We start from the raw sequence: 15,995 nt of genomic DNA, 5'->3' as shown, positions 1-15,995 counted from the left end.
AACCTAGTATCTATATTTGTATAAAGACAATCCACATCAATGGAAAACATAACTGTATTTATTCCTAGGAACCCTCAACCCCATTAATTTATCCACAAAGGCATAAGAATCCTTCACATAACTAGGATGCTTTATGGCTAGGGGATTAAGATAGAAGTCTATATATTCTGCTATTCTAAGATTTTGAACAACAATCTGAAACAATAGGTTTACCGCATGGAATTTCACCTGGAACCATCCATGTATTTGGATCCTTATGGATTTTAGGTAATAAATCAAATTGCCTAGGTGTGGGGGTATCCTCTATCCTCATCCGTTGAGTTTCCTTCTGTATAGAATGTAATAATGGAATATAATGCTTGGTGTTTTGTAATTGCCTGTTTGCTTCTATAAGATACTGTATTTTATCCATAATGACAATTTGTGAGCCTTTATCTGCAGGTTTTATAATTATACTAGGGTTCTTTCTGAGTGCTGTAATGGCTCTACTTGTAATAATATAAGATTTCAATGTTTCAGTGAGAGATTGTCAGTCTGTATCAGATTCTTAATAGGTTCAGAAATAGCCTTCAAAGCGGGTTCCCAACTTGAAGACTCTGTAAATGGAATAGGTTCTCCACCTTCCTTATCATAACCAAAATAATTCCAAAGTTCTCCTATGATACATATAAAGGTCTTTCTTAAGTTCCCCACAATTTACCTTCTTAGGGGTTGGAATGAAGGTAAGCCCCTTTTCCAACACCTCCTGTTCCCCTTCATTAAACTGGAAGGTAATAGAAAGATTCATTACATTGGACTTCCAGGGAGTGATAGACTTACACGTTTCCCCTCTTAATTGTTTAACTGTTGTAGCCAAAAGTTAAGAATATTCGATGCTGTCTGTTATGTCCAATGTACTGGATCCTTTCGCTCTGTGTGGAACCTTGAGGGGTTTATCTCAATAAGTTCCCTACAATTTTTCCGGATAAATATATTTAATTTTTCCAGAAGATTGAGCTGTAAATTAGATAATATTTCACAATAATGTACAATTGGGACAGATATCTCTGCATTAGGAAATACTGTTGAGGAGAGTCAGAAGTTGCTGTAATTGCTTTGTTGAGGTAGATGATTGCTGTCCATTTAAACAATTATTCAGTCCCAAAGAAATAATTACTTTTTGTGTAGATACATGAGGTTTTAATTTCTGCAAAATCCCTGTTATGTGGTGAAATTGTGCACCCGGAAAACTGTCTACTTGTATTAAGGGATCTGTGAAACCTGGAATTCTATTTAAATTAGAATCACCAATAAAAACAATGGAGTTCTTAACTTCCAAGTGCCAGTCGTGGATCTTCCTGGGGGTTCCCGGGTGATATGTAGGTTTAGATTTATCATCATGTATTGCAGGTTGAATTGTTAAAATAGGGGACTCAGATTGGGTGTGTTCAAATGAGTCTTTTTAAGAACCACCCATCATCACAAATTCCCCATTGTATTGTTCTGTAGAAGAAATATGGGTATATATACCTTGTTGTTCTATTGGAGAAATATGGGTAAGTATGCATTGTTGTTATATTAAAGAGGAATAAGCTATTTGTTCAATCGTATGTTTTGATATAGGTTCCATTCGGGTATCCCCAGGATCAATCAGCGACTGGCCTGTCAAAGAACAAGGGAGTATCTCGTCATCCGTAAGTATAGCCACATTACTAAGTACTGGATTTGCAACCCCCTCCTTTTCCAAATTATGCTTATCACCTACTACTGTCGGGGGCTCACTACTGGCGGCGGACCGCCCCTGATTGATCAACAGTGGTTCTGTGTCTGCCTGGACCAAGTCAGAGAGCCCATTAACAATCAGTTCTCTCTGATTGTTCCAAACAGGCACAGAAGGTTCCATCAACTGCAATGTATCACTGCCCATTTCCATGTCTTCTTTCAGGAAAGGGCTGTTGACGTAAACCAGGGAAACAGTTTTTAGAACACCTGTCCCAGCGCGTGCCAGAGGACATCAGAGAAGTGATGGAGGCTCCAATCTCCCTCAGAGAGGTTGAGAGCGCCCTTAGGAGGATGGGGAAAGGGAAGGTACCTGGGATGGATGGGCTGCCAGCCGAGATTTCCCTCAAGTTTTGGGGGATGCTTGAACTGGTGGTCTTCAAATTCTTGACGACCATCCTTGAGATGGGGATCCTGGGGGGATTGATGGCCGTCGGTGTGCTGTCTTTCCTTAACAATAAGCGGGTTGCTACAGATCTAGGCAACTGGCGGGGGTTAACCATGCTGTGCGTGGACTACAAACTGCTTGCGAATGTCCTAGCAGACCAGCTGCACATGGCCCTTCCTTAAGTCGTCCATGAGGATCAGACATGCAGAGTAGAGGGCCGCTCGATTAGGTAGAACCTTCAGTTGATTCGGGATTCCATCGCTTGGGTTGAAGATAGAGGTCTGCCTTTAATGATAGCAGCGCTTGATCAGGCGAAAGCCTTTGATTGCGTGAATAGAGATTTTCTTTTCTGGGTTTTAGGTAGGTTAGGATTTGTTTTATAGTGTTGGTCCATACTTTATATGTCAGGACGGGGTGCCGAGTGAACGTAAACGGTCACCTGGGTGATGTTTTTGTGGAGTCAGGCAGGGGTGCTCGCTCTTGGCCCTCCTCTTCATACTGTACATGGAGCCTCTGGGGGCTGCCATTAGGGCAGACACAGGGGTGGAAGGCTTGTTGATTCCTGGAAGTGGCGGGCTGCATGTGTCGTGGAAAACCAAGTCCACAACAAGACTTTAATGAAAATCATAGGAGAGGGACAGACATTAAAGCTCGGGCCCTTCTGCAGATAAACCCACATTCTAAGTACAGGACCATGGCTTTTATACAAAATCTTCAAACATCACGCCATATGATCATCACCTTTGGAAGTCCCCTTTAAGGCGGGGTTTATCTCTTGCCCCTGTATCTTTATACCAAATCTTCAAATATCACACCATCTGACCATCCTTCTTCGGAAGTTCCCCTTAGGGCGGAGTTTACCTCTTGCCCCTCATCACTTCCTGAGTGTCCTTAACTTAACTTGAAGATCTCATGGTTCATGTTGGGGTCACACTTTCAGTGAACCCAAGAAGCTGTAAATTTCAAGGCAATAAATATCTGGACACAGGATGCTGTTCTGCTGAATTGCACTATTACTGATAAACCCCTATGGAGCGTCAAGACCAATTGCCCCAATCTCAAGGCCATATGTTTTCTGAGGCCTTTCTGTCTGTGTGTGTGTGCGTGGGCTGCATCATCTAAGTGTTATAGTGTTTTTGGATCACTCGTTAATATATTCCCTAAAACGTGTGATTATGCTTGCATATTGATATATTCATAAAACGTGTGATTATATATGCAGTTTAGAGAAAATTCCCTCACACATGTCAAGTTGACACAGTATGCCGATGACACTTCCTTGCTGCTTTGCAAGAACTCGTGCCTGGTCAGGTCTATGGCTATCATTGGGGATTGCAGTCCTAAATCTTGCATAGTCTTCTGTCAAGTTTTTCGGAAGATGGCGTGGTAGGATGGATGTGCCCGGGGGGTCATCTCTCTGTAATGCAGCCCTGAAGATTCTCGGGGTCCATTTTGAGAACTCTGGTTTGGCAACGCTGAACTGGAACTTGGTTATCGCGGTGGTACGGAATAAGCTGGCGATTTGGAGGGCTAGATCATTGTCTTTAATGGGCAAGGTCCTGGTTCTCAAGCTGGTTCTCAAGCCTATACACTGGACATGGAAACTGTTAAACAAGCTATTGGAAAGCCACATTTAAAAAAAAATAATCTTACGAAGGTGGACATTTCACTAGGGAAATTGCATCATTTCGAAATTGCACCATTGTCCCCCTCTTCCAAATTAGGACGACGTGCTTCCGCACCTGGCAGTAATTTCAGAGTGGCAGGCAGGCCAAGGCAACAAAAAAATACTCAGAGCCAGAGGGTATCAAACCCTGACATCTCGCCTCTTTGTTTCATAATCGTTTCTGGTACTGGTATGTGCTGCTAGACTTCTAAAGGACACTAAGGGATGTTTATACAACACCTCATCCTTAAATATTTCAAAAATGCTCGTTTGGTATTAGCTTGGTTTTTTTCATTATGTTAAACCCAGCTGAAACATATTTGGTTTATTTAAATTAAACTTAACGTTGTCTGTGTTATTGAGTTGTCACACTATGTAAAGCACTGGCATGTGTTAAGGTACGTATTAGGTTACAAATAGCAGAAAGGTATTAAATGAAGCTGAGGACGTGAGGCGTCTATTTCTGAAATTAGACATTATGATGTTTAATTGTACATTTACTCCTTCCACATCTTTCATTCCTCAAAACATTGATTGACTGACTGGTTTCTACAGTGAGCTGTTTCTTTTTTGCACTTTTTGACCTAATATTGACCTCAACACATACCAGTCTACTGCAGACTGTGGCAACTCAAAAACACAAAGAACATACAAAGCTTAAGTTATCAAAGAAAATAGCTTTTAGCTGTTTTTGATATAATTAAGTGATGTTCTAGTACCACATTAGCAATTTGGCATGATCACTCAAGGATAAGGTGTTGGAGTAATGGTTGTTGGAAATTAGGCCTGTATAGATTTAATCAAAGACTTAAATAATGTTTTTTACATTAATGTCCCGGCTATACTTTTGATCAGTTGATTCCCAAATGTACCTGTACTTACTGTAAGTCGCACTGGACAAGCGTGTCTACCAAATGACAAAAATGTATACTTGTACATTTGATTTTTGCGTAAACACATTGTTATTTTTATTTACAATCTTCAAAGTGGAGTAAAACAAATGGAAATTGATTCCTTTATTAGAAACTTGCTAAATTAGCAATAAAAATGATTTGACATAATTACTCAATTCTGGTAATGGTGTGATTGTTATTAATGTACAGAAGTAACGTCTCTAATTTATTACCTACATTATCTAGCTCGGCTAGTTTTAACTTAACTTTTCAAATGGTAATTTTCATTTTCAATGTGTGGCTTAGAAAAATTAAGCTTTTCACTATATAAGATGTCTGTGAGTGTGACATTCATCTACTATCTTTTATTACACTGATGCTGAGAATTTTTTTTTGTAATAATCTAAGTTATTCCGCAAAGTCAATTGACAATATGTGTCATTAAGGTTTCAACAGTAAGCCAAAATCATATTATGTTTGTTCCAGTTCACTATTATTCTTTTGGCAAAAAACTGTCCTTTATGCAAATTGCTATGAGTATGGGACCCATACTCCTCATGGTGGCGCTGTAGCACTCAGTCGAAAATGGAAAAAGTGAAGCTCAGATCTCCTGAACCGAATGTTGTAAAGACACGCAACCAAGTTCCAGATATACCCCTTCTCATGCTGACCAAAAAAGTATCTGGGGCCTTTCAAATTCGCCCATTGGATTTTCCTCCATTTTGAATTTGGTGAGATAATGGTATGAACCATTATCTTTAAAGGTTATATAAGGAAAGTTGATATCTCAAATAGTATGGCCGAAATCAGTGAATGAAATTGAGCTGGGCGGGTCTATGACTTTAGAACTCCAATAATCCCAAATGGAACATCGTACAGCTACCAAACAAAACATACTCGTAAATGTGTCTGTCAGGGATGGACGGAAAAAGTACCATAAAGAAATACCTCTTGGGGGCGCTATAAACATCACCGATGTTTCTCACGATTTTGCTGTTAATAAAAACACACTTAAATAACATCTCCACCAAAACCGCTGAACAGAATTGGTTGACAATCGGTGTAAAGGACCACTGGACCATTGTCTTTAAAAGTTATATAGGAAAAGTTGATATCTCAAACAATATGGCCTCCATTTTAACTTTTCTGAAAAACTTGTTAGACATCTCCTCCGATACCGCTGTATGGATTTGCATGCCATTTGGTGTGAAGGACCTCTGAACCATTGTCTTTAATGATATCCTCATCTTTTTTCAACACAAATGCAAAATTGTGCTTGATAATTTAACATTACTATGTTATGGCCATCAGTTTTATTTGTTTCCAGCATTACCCATGATCATCAGCTTCCGTTGCTATGGAGACGGAGCCCGCCCGCTTTTCAATTGGGTGATTTCTTCGGTGATTTCTCATTGCGCTCAAACCACTTTCCAGGTAAGTTTCGAGGCTCGTGGAGTCATATAAATTAACGATCACGTTTTGCTTAAATGCTATAAAAATTGTTGTCTTTCTTTGCCAATATAGATTCACATTGTTTACACGTTAGGGCAACGATTTAAAGCCCGTCCAAGAGTTCAACATTATCAGAAAAGAAACCTGTGAAATTAGGCTTGCTTAATGGCTAGCCAATTTTAGCATAAGCTAACAACTCCAGTTATCTAAGTTAGATGATGTCATTTTATTTCGATCATCGTGGTTCACACACAACGTCACTGTAATGTGTCAGTAATAACAATGTTATAACTTGATTCTAACGTTACACAGCACATAACGCTGGCTTTAAATCTGGGATGACGAATCCCAGACACATTGGCTTAAAAAAAATAAATACAGGAAATAGGAACAACGTGAATATTTATCTTAAGTATTTATAATAAAATGGGAATCACTCTTTATTAGGGTACACTTCTTAAATTCTTGTATCAACATAACACTACATAATAAACATTTTCTGTTGTTCTCCCTGCAGATCCTGTCAAAAGAAAATCACCTGTCCTATAGCTATATATTTGATTTTTAAAAACCAACGGCACTTTTAAGAGCCAACCTCTATATCTTTATTATCTTCCTCTCTGTTCTCTATCTATATTTCTGTCCATCTATTCAATCTTTATCTATTGCTTTTTCTTTTCTCCCTGTCTGTCTTTGTTTACTTGTCTGTCTACCCATATTTGTCTGTCTGTGTGTCTGTCTGTCTGTCTGTCTGTCTGTCTCTGACTGCATTGCAATGGCCACCAAGCATAAACTTGATTCAAAGAATCCCCACTACCAAGAGGGGAGACGTATGGCTCTGGAGCTGAAATATGAACACATTTTAGCTGAAGCCAAGGTTAGAGTTTTTGTACACCTCAATCATTTTATACTTGAACATAACAAATTAAAGTAAAATGTGATTAGGAATGTGTAAGAATGATGAGTGCAAAAGATTTAATACAGGTTTATTGCATGATGCATCCTACCATGCTCTGTGACATGTGTTAAAAATGGAATATAATTATAATAATAATAATAGTAGTATATGCAGTTCACTCTTTCTGAGCTACAGATACTTGTATAATCTATTCCAAGGCTCATTTAAGCTGTCCATGTGATGGTTAGGTGAAGGAGTCGAATGCAGGAGGGTGCTTTTCGATCTTTTATTACTCAACTAGACGAAATGCAAACACTTACAATGCCGTGGAAACCAGAACAGAGGAAAATGTCCAGATAAACTAAAATAACAGCGCACAGCATATAAGAGTCCAATGAAACCACGACAGGGAGGACGTAGCGTTTCCGTCTGCCGTCGATCGTTTGTCCACAGAGAAACAATAACCCACAGCGTCCTGGACTGCTGCGGGTCATTATAACTGTGAAACACAGGTGTTGGGCATTAGTAATCAGCGCCGGCAGAGAGCTGTGGAGAACAGTGGTTTCAGAAAACAGGGGAGCCAGACCGGCGGATCCCCCGCACGTCAGTAGAGGGCGCCCCAGGCCCAGAAACCATCACAGTCCAACACCTTACTAACACACTATTTTGTGTTTTCCTTTCACTAGTTACCTGCCTTTTCGTTACAGTACTTTTTACTTACAATAAATATTCACTCAAATACACAGAGAGCAGCTGATGAGAGAAAACGTTTACGAGACCCTCCACACACCTCTCTGTAGGACGTGGTAAGCCGAGGGGAAGGCGAGGAGGCCGACGCCATGCCTCCGCTACAGGTTATATCTGAATTATTTGACATTTGTAGGAATTTACTATGACAATGTTGGACCAACTCAAATTAGAACAATGTAATTGTTTATTGAGAGTTAAAAAAATTAAAATATCTAAAAAGACATTAAAAAGTAGATAAACCTTTCAGTGACACTATTGTAGAAGACACTACCAAGTACTTAACAAAAATATTTCTAATTTCATAAATTGTTCTACTGTAGGTTGAAAAGAAGAACATGAATGGAGTGTGACAGGCCTAACTTGTTCTTATTCTTCTATGTGTTGTTTTACAGCCACATATCCCACGTTTGAGTGCTCCCTGTCATCCAGTGTTGAGGTTCCTTTTATTGCAACCTCGACAAAACTAAATCCTCAAGAGGAATTTGGTAATTCACAGTGATGAATTTATGCATGTACAGTATATAAACAAAAGTGTCATTCTAATACTGATCAGTTGACATTTAATTGTTCCTTATCTACAGTAAATTATCCCTTACCGCTTTATTTTTGTATTTTCTTTACAGAATAAAATATGGAGAGGCTCTCTGATATTTTGGCGTCATGTCCTTCTGCTGCTCAGCCTCAAAGTAGCTCTGCATCATCATGGTCTTTTCGGCAGCAGAAAGCCTCAGAGCGCTGGAAAGAAGCAAGACCATACCACCTAAAATGCCTTATTTCAAAAGAGGCTGTTGGTCATCCCATGTGTTGCCTTTGCAACGAGCCTGCTGTTATAAGGTTGGTTTTCATTAATACCAAACTTCAATTACCCAGGGTAGGTTTGCTGAGTCTCTGCTTTATAGGCTAAGATACATGTTTTTGGGATGGGAGAAGACTTAGATACCCAGATGAAAAACACATTAATGAGAAAAGTAAATCTAGGACCTTCTTGCTGTGAGGTGGTGACAGTGCGAAACACTATGCAATCCTATACAATAAAATCCAACTTAGTAAAAGTGAAATAGCTTAAATAGAGTGTACAGTACTTTATATGAGTTATTCACCTGAAATAATGTATTATATTATAATATTGTTTTCTTTTCTCCCTTGGTGCAGAGAGTGTCTTCCTGAGGAGTGGTTCTGTGGGGACTGTGATGTATTGCATCACAAAAAACAGCCACTCCACAACAGGGAATGCGTGATTCGTGTTTTTTTTTAATCCATTCCTCCAACCACATGCATCATCAAAGGGGAAGATGGATACTGCACACATGAGCAAGGTACGTTCTCATGAAAGCTTTCATTTTGCTGTTCATTGTGTGTCTGCAGACAGTTACAAATAATCTAAATGATTGGTTTTCCTTCTTCCATTGATGGTAATTAAAATCCTTCAGTGATTTTAATTACCATCAATGGTATATATATATATATATTTTTTTTCACACTAGTGTGCTGTGGCATTGTGCATACAATTGCAGAAGTGTCAAAACATATGGAATAGCACATGATATTGTTATGGACTGAAACAAAGACAGATATATTTTTTTTGTCCTCCACAAAGAAAAGAATTATTAGCATCTTTCCAGCATGATGTCCAATCAACACAGCAGTGTGGAATTTAGTGAATTAGAAAATATGTATATATTATAAAATATTATTATATAATGTGGGATTATAGGAACTTGTGCAATGTCTCTCAACCATTAAAATTGTGCATAATGAACTAATGGCACATTTCCACTGCATGAAACTGCTGGGTACGGTTTGACTCGGCTCGGTACGGTTCGGCTCGCTTTGCTTTTCCACTGCGTGGTACGACTCGATTCGGTATGGCTCGGTTCGCTTTAGCTCGGTTGCTTTTCCATTGCAGTTAGTACCGCTTCAGAGTGGGCGCCGCCTCTGCCGTGACATCATCGGAAACGCAAAACATTTCAAATGCACAACACAGAAGACTATCGAGGGGATTATGTTCTTGATTCTCCGCATGTGGATGTTTTTAACTGCAAGACGGAGAAATGTGTTTCAAATGAGGCGGATGGCTGCAAAACAATACTGCTAAATCAAGTAAGTAGTTTAAAACAGCTTCTACAGCGGTGGCTGTTACTGACTATTTAAATCTAGCCGGTTGGTGTCTCGTGTCAGTGACGATTCTGTCTGACCAACCAGTGATCTGCAGTGTGTTCACGTCACGTTTTAGTAACGGTACGGTACGCTTGGAACCTCAACAGACCAGGTACCATTTAAAGCGTGCCGTACCGTACTATGCAGTGGAAAATTGCTTTAAGTGTTGTAAAATTAAGTATGTGGTAAATGTGTATTATATTTTTAATACATTTTTTGTTCCAAGGGCGTTTTGACTTGCATCACTCACTGTATGAATGTCAAACATGCCAGCAGCAATGGACCCCTGACTTTAAAGACCTCCTAAGAAGTGGATATTGGCCAGCCTCCGTCACCAATTCTACACTGTATACTCTTGACCTCTTGAGCTTGCTTCAGGAACTCAAGATCATATCTCCGGGATTCTCCAGACAAGCCTTTGCAAAGCTGCTGGAGCATCGCACTAAGTGTGGAGGAAGAGTAAGTGTAAATGTTATTACCATTTTATAAAATAAAAAAATTCATAAGCAGACAATATCACAAATACTATTTCATTCTATATATTTTCCAGTCTGGACCTATCAACGGCGATGCACTGCAGCGCAGCTTCTTAGAGCTTTCATATGCATCATTTGAGGAAGACCAGCTCTGCTGTAGTGCTCCTTTCACCTGCCCAGCCTGCACACCAGAAATGCTGGCTGTTTCAGCAGATGGAAATAGAAAGCTATATCGCTTTCGCCGAAACAGAAAGTAATATTTCTTTCAGTCTTTTTATTGATTTATTTTCTTACTTCATATATTTCATTAATGGATTTTCTGATTTTCTCTCTTCCTCAGCTCTGATGATCCTGGCTTTTTTGAGGGGCTCTTTGTGGCTGAAGACAGTGTGGTGTCTAGATTTGTCGACACCATACAGAAAGCAGTGAAAAATGCAAGTTGACAAAATAGTTGTTAGAATAATAATTGTAACCCCCACTTCACTTACTTCTGCCTAACAATTACAAAATCAAATTGAGAGAATAAATGCCATATATTGAATGACACCATTGCTTTTATTTGATTTGTCATGTTTGTTTTGTGTGTCATAGACACAGGGAAGAGGCACATGTGGGGACTCCCAATGGACAGCAGCGAGGGAAACGTCAAGGAGGGCTTCAAAATTGGATGAAGAGGGGATGGAGGTTGCTGTGTGTCGCCATAGGTTCCTTTTGAAAGCCCTCAATATGTACAGGGGGGAGATATTTGCCTACCCTCTGTACCTTCAAAAGGAGCTCATGCCAGCCAAGGCACAATTCTTCGCAATGGACGTGGCATGCAAATACTGGCCATACCTGGAGAAAGTTGCTAGAGACCTTCCTGGTCTTCAGGAGCTAACCACTATGAAACCCTTTCTCAGTATAATGCATGCTCGAGCCCATGCTACTAAGTGTGAGGTGTGTATAATATTTTGGCATCATATGTACATTTGTAATATTTACAAGCACATTAATAATATGAAATTGAAGTTAAGCTACACTATATTATCTTGTCTTTTTGCATAACCATTTCTTGCATGGATTGAAATGCCCTTTGATGCAAATTGTGTTTTGTGATATTGGGCTATATAAATAAAATGTAATACATTTTTTTCCATCCTTTACTAACAGATTAATTGGAGTGGCAGGAACCAAGGAGGAGCAGGGACAACCGCTGGTGAGGAGGTGGAGCAAGTTAACAGTTACATTTCACGTTGTGCCCTGACGACCAAATATATGTCCAAAGCAGGTGATCAGAGTTTGCAATATTTGTGTATACTTTTATTTAGATTTAGATTGATCATCATAACCTCATTATTTGCTTTAAACAGCACGGGTGGACATGCTTACATTGCATGCAATGGGGTGGAACGAGAAAAAAAATCTCTCTTTACATCAGGCACTTTCCACACGATATGTGAAGGTAAGTCTCTTATTAATTGTGTTGTGTGTACTTTTGTTGGGTTTACTTGGCCTGTTGTCAATCATACAAAGTTTTAATCCTGATTATTGTATAACACTGTTCATCAGACATCAGACTCCATGATGAGACTGCAAGGCTAGCTGACCTAAAAACATTAGATTGCACAGATGAAGTGGTGTCACAGTGGCTATCTGATGTAAAGGAATGGGCAGCTGGTGGTAAGCATGACCAGATAAAAGAAACAACAATCATCCCTTTCTACTATCTACATTGTATGTTTGATATTAAAGGGCAGCAAAAAATATTAGGCGGATCATCATCTAATGTGATGCCACATTTATGTCAGGTTTATTCGTATATTCCAGTCCCTTGCAGGAAGTGCACATTCCAAGTTTAAATAAGTTGGATTAAAAGTTTTTACATAAAATTCAAACAGAAAAACGGTTCTGTGTTGTTTTAACAGGGAATTTGCTTTCACTATTTCTTCTACAGAGACACCTGATACATCTAGTGCCAGCCAAGGGACAACACACAGAGGAATTCAGCAATCATTTGAGGGACTCTACCTTAGTGTGAGGCACCGGAAGCGAACCCTCTACCGTCAGAATGGTACAACTATATAATATAATAGGTTGATAAATTCAAGCTACTGTATGCATCCTATACCACCAACATGGAATTGGCAAATAATGTAGTAGCACAGTTCAGTTCAATCATTGAAATGTGTTCTTTAAATGACCAGTCTGTAGGATTTAGTGGTATCTATCAGTGAGATTTGACGATTGCAACCAGCTTCCCTCACCTCTATCTTTCCAAGCTACGGTAGCCGACAAGAAAATGTGTGAGGTACTATCTAAACCCAGTGTTTGTTTGTCCATTGTGGGCTTCCGTAGGAACATAGAGGTGCAACATAGCAGCCACCGTGGAAGGGGAACGTATTTAGATAAAAAACTGCCCATTCTAAAGTAATAATGCACAATTATTATTTTCAGGTAATCATGAAAAGTGTGTGTGTGTGTTAGTTATTCCTGCTAATAGATTCCTCCCAAAATGTTACACACTGGACCTTTGTTTCCCATGTCAGTCTATAACTGTAACCTTGTTTTAAATATTTTTGGTGTTATAATTTTTTTCTTGTTGAAGAGTTCTGTCAAAAACCTCTGCTCCTGTACTTCATGTCTTTCTAGACAGCAGCACGTTTCACCATCGCCTTCGAAGGAAGCTTGCAGAAGACAAAAAACTCCTTCTTCAGGAGATACAGAAATACAATAATCTTGTACTAGAATCGGCAACAACCATTGACGTAGCTTTGGTGGAGCATTCCCTAACTGGAGAGAGTACTGTGTCTCAAATATGGCCGTGGGAGGTTCATGGCAATGGTATGTCTGTTTGTAGATGCTTCACAGGAATTTATTTTCAGTTCTGCTTTATAGAGTATACTGAACTAATGCATGCATGTTACATATTGAGTGTTGTAATATTAATTTAGTTTAATGGTGTATTTTCAGTTTTCTTATGTATCAATTTGATAAAGTAAATGTTTGTAGTGATTATGCAGTTTAATTAAAACCCTGTCCATCTAATGTGTTAAAACACACACACAAAAAACACATCAGTCACAGAACTTGGATGGAGTAGAACGGTTATTGCTCTCTTTGCCGAGGTCCTTTAGCATGTACATAAAATAGGGATTAAAGTTGTTACTGTAGCTATGGTAACAATTCAGTAAGGCTATAAAGATTCACATTTGCTTGAAAGATGTGCAGATTTGTTGTACTATGGCTGTTACTTAAAAGCGTAAATGAACAAAATAATTTGAACATTGGAATTTGTGTCCTGATGTTTTACATGGGGTTAGCATAACATCAAGATGAATCTTATTATTATCATCTCCTCCAGTCAACATAGAAAACCTTGCAACCAATGAAAACCAATCATCCTGCTATGTATATTTGAGCAGTGATATCTTTTTACTCCATTAAGTTCTTTGGCCTTATGAAAATCTTAATATAGTTAGTCTTTAATGTAATCTTGTTTGTATTTTGAGACGTAGACCAGGGAAATGAGGGACTTTGCTGTCTCTTACGAAGAAGACTTTCAGAGGTGTCAGAAAGGTTCCAAGTGGTCCTCCAACAGTACAAGACTGCCTTAGGTCCTGAGGCCTCTGTCCTTCTACATGTTGAAGAGGAAAATCAAAGTCGCCTCAGTAGTCCAGACACCAGTGAGGATGAAGAGGAAAACACAATTTAGGTCATATATTTATTATTATGTATGTTTGTTTGTTTGTTTTTGTAATAACCACCTGTTACTGTTATTCTTAATAATTTATTTGTGTATTTTATTAATGCTTTACACACCTTACTTATTCTAAAACAGCTAAAATTTATCCTCTTATCCTAATTCTTGCTTTTTTTTTCTGTATTTCCCCAGATGGAAGCTGCACGAAGGACTATGTTGAAGGAAATGGACTTGCCCTATATCTGTGTATTATTAGTATGCTGATTGATTAACCACATCAAAATCTTGTTGAAAATCTGAACTGTGTCTTTAGATTTTCCAAGCAATTTAGTAAGCCTATTGCACAGTTCATTGCAAATGAAAAACCTCTCAGTATAGGTGCACCAATCTTAGCCAAAAAATGTCAACTTTGCATGTATGATATTACCAGATGTAATTACTGGGCTCATATGATATTTGGGTAGTGAATACTCTTCTAAAAGAGAGACTCCCCTTGATTCTGGTGACCCTGTGACCTTTCCTTTTGCACCAACGTTAGGCCAAACTTTTGACTTTCATACAACAAATGTTATAAACCGATTTCTGTAATTTGCTGATCAATGAATCATGTTGACCTTATGACATTCCCTGTAGCACAATCATTAGACCAGAATGTAAAATTGAATATTGTCTAATTGGGCAGATTGCCATGAAATCTTGTAAGCACATGATAACTTTGGTGACCTCATGACAATTTATCTTTTATCACATTCAGGCCTCAATGTAAAAATATTCACTTATTCTGTGGTGCAGCAACAGTGCCTGTGTCAGTCTACGACATTTTGTTTTACCCCAAAGGAGGCTGCCTATGGATCACTTGATTGAGTGTATTATATAACTTGTGTAACTTTATATTACTGCAAAGATGCATAATAAAAAATATTTTTTTTCATTATACTTTATATTGTATATTATACAGTTGACAGATGACTTAATTCTTTGTTCTGCTGGAGCTTTTCAAGTGAACTTAACCTCACATTCCAATGTTTTTAAATACAACCTTATGGCTTGTTTGACAAATATGTATTTGGTGTATTTTCACTGATATTGTTGTGAAAGACAAGAAATAAAGTATTTCCAAAGATGAATATTTTATGTTTTTACTTTTTCATACTTTGTTATTGAAAAACAATATTTTATATTTTTATAGTTGATAAAAAAACACACTGTGGAATCTTGTTTACAGATAAACTGTTTAACAGATGAATCTCTGTTTAACGTCAAACTGCATTATTAATTAATTACTTTAATGCATATCTTTTTACTTATTCTCAAATAATCAACCTTGCTTGTAATTAAACAAGATCTATCATAATAAGTAATGTGTATCTAAGGTGTATATGTTACAGTTTGTCTCGATTGCAGGGAAAGTGAAAGAGAATTTCAAACTCTAAGTACAGACCCCAGGCCTCTTCTGATGAAGAGGAGTCTTGTCTTCCAGATGCACCAGCAGTGCTCTCGTTTCGACAACCTCTTTTGAACTTGGAAAACATTGTTCCCGGTAATGTTTCAGTGCTGCCCGATGCTCCAGAAGTTTCATTGGTTCCGGAAAACGTGGAGCCATCTGTAGACTTCAGAGCTGGTATGTAAAATGTATTGCTTAATTCCCACTGGGTCCACCTGTACGTGTAGTAGACCTAGGTATAAATGTCATAGTTTAGTAATTGAGGGACCAGGACTGACTACTTTATTCTTTTATTCTGGGAATCCCTGTAGGTGCAGATCAGACCCTAGTGCTGCGACGTCTTGGGGAGTTTGGCGATGTTGTGCGTAGCATGGAAAACAAAATGGACACTATGCTGCAACATTTCAGTGCCAATGTGTCTGTTGGAGAGCTAT

At 38.6% G+C, this 15,995-nt stretch overlaps 1 protein-coding gene and 1 long non-coding RNA gene across 2 annotated transcripts; both read left to right on the top strand.

Annotated features, from left to right (window-relative positions):
• Positions 1-6,891: 6,891 nt before the first annotated feature.
• LOC117593598 lies at positions 6,892-8,286 on the top strand. The gene is made up of 3 exons (XR_004575032.1): positions 6,892-7,034; positions 7,802-7,909; positions 8,198-8,286. It is a non-coding gene; the product is annotated as an uncharacterized LOC117593598 (long non-coding RNA).
• A 160-nt stretch (positions 8,287-8,446) lies between these two features.
• On the top strand, positions 8,447-15,122 carry LOC114829944. Its single transcript, XM_034289435.1, has 14 exons — positions 8,447-8,639; positions 8,958-9,121; positions 9,712-9,905; positions 10,239-10,421; positions 10,513-10,691; positions 10,779-10,872; positions 11,030-11,374; positions 11,588-11,633; positions 11,788-11,879; positions 11,987-12,097; positions 12,372-12,488; positions 13,067-13,258; positions 13,933-14,129; positions 14,310-15,122. Exons 3-10 carry the CDS (start codon positions 9,777-9,779, stop codon positions 12,017-12,019), a joined length of 1,101 nt encoding a protein of 366 aa, XP_034145326.1. The 5' UTR covers positions 8,447-8,639; positions 8,958-9,121; positions 9,712-9,776; the 3' UTR covers positions 12,020-12,097; positions 12,372-12,488; positions 13,067-13,258; positions 13,933-14,129; positions 14,310-15,122.
• The last annotated feature ends 873 nt before the right edge of the window (positions 15,123-15,995 follow it).

The sequence above is a fragment of the Esox lucius genome, chromosome 21 (assembly GCF_011004845.1).
Source record: "Esox lucius isolate fEsoLuc1 chromosome 21, fEsoLuc1.pri, whole genome shotgun sequence".
In the NCBI taxonomy this organism is placed as follows: Eukaryota; Metazoa; Chordata; class Actinopteri; order Esociformes; family Esocidae; genus Esox; species Esox lucius.
The sequence above is the reverse complement of the archived record's forward strand: the minus strand, read 5'-3'. Positions and strand labels throughout refer to the sequence as shown.

What these genes read in the sequence shown, in the direction of transcription:
- LOC114829944 (XM_034289435.1), top strand. Translation starts at nt 9,777, where the DNA reads ATGCACAACACAGAAGACTATCGAGGGGATTATGTTCTTGATTCTCCG. An exon ending in GCACTAAGTGTGGAGGAAGA is followed by an intron (nt 10,422 to 10,512) that starts GTAAGTGTAAAT and finishes TATATTTTCCAG; the next exon opens with TCTGGACCTATCAACGGCGA. An exon ending in CCCATGCTACTAAGTGTGAG is followed by an intron (nt 11,375 to 11,587) that starts GTGTGTATAATA and finishes CTTTACTAACAG; the next exon opens with ATTAATTGGAGTGGCAGGAA.